This window comes from Eimeria mitis, genomic scaffold (genome assembly GCF_000499745.2).
Source record: "Eimeria mitis Houghton genomic scaffold, Emh_scaff2492, whole genome shotgun sequence".
Taxonomy (NCBI): Eukaryota; Apicomplexa; class Conoidasida; order Eucoccidiorida; family Eimeriidae; genus Eimeria; species Eimeria mitis.
In genome coordinates, this window is record NW_013570831.1 from 590 (window position 1) to 6,578 (window position 5,989).

Consider the following 5,989-nt stretch of genomic DNA (forward strand, 5'->3'; position numbering starts at 1 on the left):
TCACCAGACAGCTGCTGCTGCTGTCTCCTGCTGCTGCAGCTAACCTACTCTGGCATCCAAGGCTTAAGAGTCTTATGGCGGAGCTCAATGCAGCCAGACGCATCGTTACAGTACATAGCGGCACCAGCTGCTGCTGCAGCACCAACAGCAGCAGCAACAGCAGCAGCAGCAGCAGCAGCAGCGGCTGCAGCAGCAGCTGCTGCAGCAGCAATGGGGAACTAGAAAACAGCATCATCGCTTTTGTTACTCATCAGCGGAGAACTAGGAGACAGCAGCAGCAGTATCATCAGCAGCAACTCCTTAAACACCAGAGACGAATCTATATGCAGCAGCAAGCTCTAAGACACTATCATGAGAGGTGCATTGCTCAGCAAGCAGCTGCTGCTGCTGGTGCAGCAGCAGCAGCAGCAGCAGCAGCAAAATCCAGACGCCGGCCTGTTGCTGCAACACCCACACAAGGCCCAGCAGCAAACACAAGTACTCTTGCTGCACCAGCTGCAGCAGCAGCTCTACCTGTAGCTGCTGTTGCTGTACCTCTGCCAACGAAAACCCCTGCAGCAGCAGCAGCAGCAGCAGCAGCAGCAGCAGCAGCAACCCCAGCAGCAGCAGCTACAGGAGTGCTGCTACCAGTAGCAGCAGGCGTACCAGTACCAGCTGCAGCAGCAGCCCCCGCAGCCCCCTCCACCACATCAGCAGCAGCTGCAGCAGCAACTGCTGCTGAGTGCAGCAAGGGGCCTGGCAGCAGCAGCAAACAACAGACACTGCGGCGGGGGATATCTGAGATCAGTGCATGCTCAACAGCAGAGTCTGTTCGCTTCTCAGCCCTAAAACTCATGGGGCAGCAGCAGGTATCGCTGCAGCAGCAGCGGCAGCAACTGCAGCAGCTGCAGCAGCAGCATCAACAACAGCAGCGGCAGCAGCAGAGCTTTGCTGCACACCCACAAGAAGCTATACCAGCAGCACCCTATAAGCCTGTGCTGCAGCTCACTCCTTTTGGTGCTGCTCTCAACACAGATTCCTCCACCCGGTTGTCGTGGCAGCAGCAGCAGCTGCTGCTGCTGCAGCAGCGAGAAGGCTGGAGACAGCAGCAGCAAACCCACAGCCGCGAGAGCCCCCTCCGCTATGGGCTCCAACGCCGCCGCTCCCTCGAGTCCCCAACCACAGAAAGAGACAGACGGATGGCGTTCAACAACTTCTTAACACTGCAGCAGCAGCAGCAGCAGCAGCAGCAGCAGCAGCAGCAGCAGCAGCAGGGTGAGGATACTGCTAGGAGAGGGCCCGCAGGGCCCCCTGCAGGCCTCTTTTGGTCTTACGACGCATCGGACCATCTCGGCAAGGGGCAGCATCTGCTGCAGCAGCTGCAACAGCAGCAACTGCAGCAGCAGCAACAACAGCAGCAGCAGCAGCAAATTGCTGCTCCTATGGATGAACTCAGTCGACAGCGAAGTGTCTCCGCTTTGTCTCCTCGGATTGTCGCCGCGGCAGAGCAGCAAACGCAGGGAGTGCAGCAGCAAGCGCTGGCTTTGCTGCCGCAAGAGCTGCAGCAAGAGCTGCAGCAGCAGCAGCAGCAGCGCAGAGTCACACATGCAGCAGCCAGTAGCAGCTCAGAGCAGCACCAGCAGCAAACCAACAGCAACAGCTCCCAAGACCCGAAGACGCCGCGTCAAGACACAGAAGCAGCTGAAGCAGCAGCAGCAGCAGCAACAGCAGCAGCAACGGCAGCAGCAGCAGCAGCAGCAGAAGAAGAGGCTGCGTATCCCTCTCCTGCTGCTGCTTGTGTTCGTTGGATCCGCTCGGGCTTGGACGCCGTGGCAGCCTTGGCGACTCCTCGGCTGGTGCAGCGGCTGCCAGAAGCAGCAGAACAGCAGCAGCAGCAACAGCAGCAGCAGCAGCAGCAGCAGCAGCAGCAGGACTTCATACGCTTCTGGGGAGACAGAGACAACGAGGAGACAGCCGAGGCCGCTTGGCGGCGGGCTGTCGATGCTGCAGCGGCGATGCTAGGTGGTCTGATACCCCAAGACAACCCAGTGTCTCCTCAGCCTCGCAGCAGCAGCAGCAGCAACAGCAGCAGCAGCAGCAGCAGCAGCTGTAGTGCTGCTTCTTCTGATGCTGCTGATCCAGGCCTCGGCAACACAACCACCAGGCGCTGTCTGCGGGTGGGGCTGGCGGCTCCTGCTGCTCGCAGCAAACCCCCACATATATCAGACGATGCCGGTGCAGCAGCAGCAACAGCAGCAGCAGCAACAGCAGCAACAGCAGCAGCAGCAGCAGCAGAAGCAACAGAGATAGGAACGAACCAGCAGGCTGCATGCACTGTCTCTTCAACAGAAAATCACGAGGAGACAAAGACACCGCTGGAGGGGACACCTGCTACGGCGAGAGGAGACAGAGACAGAGACACTTTCTGGCGCAGCAGCAGCAGCAGCAGCAGCAGCAGCATGAGCAGGAGAGAAAACCAGAACGACAGAAACATCTGCAACAGCAACGGCTTCTGTAACTCCAGCAGCAGCAGCAGCAGCAGCAGCAGCAGCAGCAGCAGAGGACCCCAAGCCCAAGGAGACGGGGCGAAGCAGTACAGCAGCAACGCCCCGATCGCAGATTCATTCTCCCCCCCCCTGCGCGAGGGCAGAACCCAGCAGCAGCAGCAGCAGCAGCAGCAGCAACAGCAGCAGCAGCAGCAACAACAGCAGCAGCAGCAGCAGATGCCTATTGTCCCCCCTCTGTACCTGGGGGAGCTGCCTATCCACAGCTACAACCCCAGTAGGTGCGTGACAGAGAGACAATACAGCAACATAAGCGACAGCAACAGAAGCAGCAGCAGCAACAGCAGCAACAGCAGCAGCAACGCGCATCATATAGAAACAGTATCCGATGGCACATCAGCCCGTTGGGGAGAAGCATCGCCTGCAGCAACTCGCAGCATATACTGCAGCAGCAACACGCCCGCAGCCCCACACGATAGGAGCAGCAGCAGCAGCAGCAGCAGCAGCAGCAGCAGCGACAGCAGCAAAAACAGAAGCGGCGGCGATCAGAGCCGAACATTGTCCGCAGCGTTACCAGCCAGCAGCAGTAACAGCAGCAGCGATGACTCCAGCAACAGCAGCAGCAGCAGCAGCAGCAGCAGCAGCAGCAGCAGGAACATGTATCAGCCGCCACGAAGGACACTGTATGCTGCAGAGATTTTCTGTACGCCTCGTCGTCCCCACCCGGTGGACTTGCTGCAGTATGCCCCGCTTGCTGCTGCTGCTTCTCCCGTGTGCAGCAGCAGCAGCAGCAGCAGCAGCAGCAGCAACGCTGGCACAGCTGCAGCAGCAGCAGCAGCAGGAACTACCCTGCAAGAGACAGGAGACAGTGTCTCTGCAGCGAGGGCTGACGGTCATCCAACACTGCAGCGGCTGAGCATCAGTGATGTTATGCTGCTGGCGCAGCAGCAGGAGCTGGAGAGACAGCAGAGACACCTGCAGCAGCAGCACAGAGAGCTGCAGCTGCAGCAGCTCGAAATCGAGTTCAAACGGAGACAGCGCGAGAAGCAGCAAAAGGAGCTGCAAATGCTGCAGCTACAGCTACACCAGAAACGTGCAATCCGCCTCATGCAGCAGCAGCAGCAGCAGCAGCAGCAACAGCAGCAGCAGCAGCAGCAGCAGAGGCCTACGTCGGTGATGAAGCAGCATCGTGCTCACCATGACGCCAACCAGCAGCAGCAGCTGCTGCAGCTGTCTCCTCTTAGCAGCAGAACTCCTCGGGTGCTGCCTGTGGGCCCATCAGATGCTGAAGAACAGCCTACAGCCCCCACAGCAGCAACAGCAGCAACAGCAACAGCAGCAGCAACAGGCATCAGCACCTTCTCTAGCAGCAGCAGCAGCAGCAGCAGCAGCAGCAGCAGCAGCGCAAGCAGCAGACATGGTGGGGTTGTCCCTCGCCTGCAGCTCACACACGTGATAGCCCCCAACCTCTTGGCTGGGGGCGTAGCAACAACAGCTCCCCCAACAGCAGCAGCAGCAGCAGCAGCAGGAGCAGGAGAGAACAGCGGGTGCAGCAGCTTTCGGGCAGCAGCAGCAACACCGGTTACAGCGAGGGGCGCTGCAGTGCCTGTCTCCTTAGGAGGCTGCAACGCGTCTGCTGCAGCTGCAGATACACCCCAAGCTGTCTCCGTTAACCCCACAGATCCAACCAACCCCGCATACTACTACCACCGGTACAGAGGAGACACGTCGAGGGGCCAGCAGCAGCAGCAGCAGCAGCAGCAGCAGCAGCAGACGGAAACCCCACTCTCTGCAGCTGCAGCAGCTGTCTCCTTCTTACACCGTCTCATCACGAACCCGCTGCAGCAACTGCAGCAGCTGCAGCAGCAAACCAATGCTGCAGCAACAACAATAGCACCCCCCCCCACCGGCGTCATTGTCCATCAGCCGCGCGAGCAACCCCAAGAACCGGAGCAGCAGCAGCAGCAACAACAGCAGCAGCAGCAGCAGCAGCAGCAGCAACAGCAGCAGCAGCAGCAGCTGCTGCAGCAATCTTTAGGCTCGTACGGCAGCTGCTCCGCACACAACAGGGGACTTAACGAGCGCTAGCTAGCCTTTGGCTAGGTGGGGCCCCCCAGAGATTTAAAATATTTAGCCGCTCAGCTAGCTAACAGCTAGCTAGCTAACAGCTAGCTAGCTAACAGCTAGCTAGCTAACAGCTAGCTAGGTGCTACCTAGCTGCGTATTTTAAGAACTCGCTAGCAGCTAGCTGTTTGCTAGCTAGCTAAGCGCTAGCTAGCTGCATGCTTTAAACACTCGCTACTAGCTAGCTGTTAGCTAGCTATGGGGTAGCTGTTAGCTAGCTAACAGCTAGATAACACAGCTAACCAACAGCTAGCTAGGAGCTAGCTAACAGCCAGCTGGCAGCTAGCTGGCAGCTAGCTAGCAGCTAGCTAACAGCTAGCTAACAGCTAGCCAGCTGAATGATTTAGAAACGCTTTTTAAAAAGATTTGCGGTTACGGTGTTGGAGGCGCTGCAGCAGCAGACAGCAGCAGACAGCAGCAGCTGATGCTGGGCCCCAGCAGCAGAGACAGCAGCAGATAGAGAGAGAGAAAGAGAGAAACAGAGAAATAGAGAAATAGAGACAAAGAGATAAAGATACAGAGACAAATAGACAGAGAAACGCAGAAAATGAGATACAGAAAAATAGAAAAAAAAGAGACACAGAAACGGAGACAGACAGCTGCAGAGACAGAGAGGAGAAACAGAGACAAAGGAAAAGAAATAGAGAGACAAAAAAAACAGAGAGAAACAGAGACAGAGAAAAAGAATGTAGGCTGCTGCAGCTGATCAGTATAATTAATTAACTAATGATTAGGTGTCTCCGTATTGTCTCCTTTTGCTGTCTCCTTTGGCTGTCTCCTTTCACTGTCTCCACTTTGTTTTCATCTGTCTCCTTTATCTTTTTTTAATTTGTCTCCCTTTACTGTCTCCTTTTCTCTTTGTCTTTTTATACTGTCTCCTTCAGCTGTCTCTGCTCTGTCTCCTTTCGCTTCGCTGCCGCAACTGTCTCCGTTTGTCTCCTTCAGGTGTCTCTGCATTGTCTCCTTTATCTTTTTTAGTTTGTCTCCTTTTGCTGTCTCCATACTGTCTCCTTTAGCTGTCTCTGTTCTGTCTCCTTTGATTTTAATTTGTATTTTTTAATTGTTTTTAGTTTGTCTCTTTCGGTGGTTAAATTGTTTCCCATTCTGCTGCTGCNGCAGCAGCAGCAGCAGCAGCAGCAGCAGCAGCAGCAGCACGCTGCCTGGCTTCTCCTGCCGGTGTCACTGCAGCATCTGTCAATACACCTGAGAAAGACGACAACGTTCCCTCTGCTGCAGCAGCAGCAGCAGCTTCCTGTCGCTGCTGTTGCTGCATCTGCACCTGCTGCTGCCGCATCCGCTGCTGCTGCTGCTGCTGCTGCTGCTGCTGCAGTGGGTGCTGCTGCGAGTATGCAGCAGTGTATAGAATAGCCTTGAATAGGGCC

At 56.6% G+C, this 5,989-nt stretch overlaps 2 protein-coding genes across 2 annotated transcripts in view; one reads left to right on the forward strand and one right to left on the reverse strand.

Annotated features, from left to right (window-relative positions):
- Positions 1-74: 74 nt before the first annotated feature.
- EMH_0054610 (protein kinase, putative) lies at positions 75-4,571 on the forward strand (the record flags this gene model as incomplete). Its single annotated transcript, XM_013497136.1, has 1 exon — positions 75-4,571. One exon carries the CDS (start codon positions 75-77, stop codon positions 4,569-4,571), a length of 4,497 nt encoding a protein of 1,498 aa, XP_013352590.1.
- Positions 4,572-5,694: 1,123 nt separating this feature from the next.
- EMH_0054620 (uncharacterized protein) overlaps positions 5,695-5,989 on the reverse strand; it is a gene marked incomplete at both ends in the record, with an annotated part of 1,299 nt that continues 1,004 nt past the window's right edge. Inside the window, 2 exon segments of the mRNA XM_013497137.1 lie at positions 5,695-5,719; positions 5,723-5,987. Coding sequence (XP_013352591.1) covers positions 5,695-5,719; positions 5,723-5,987 — 290 coding nt within the window.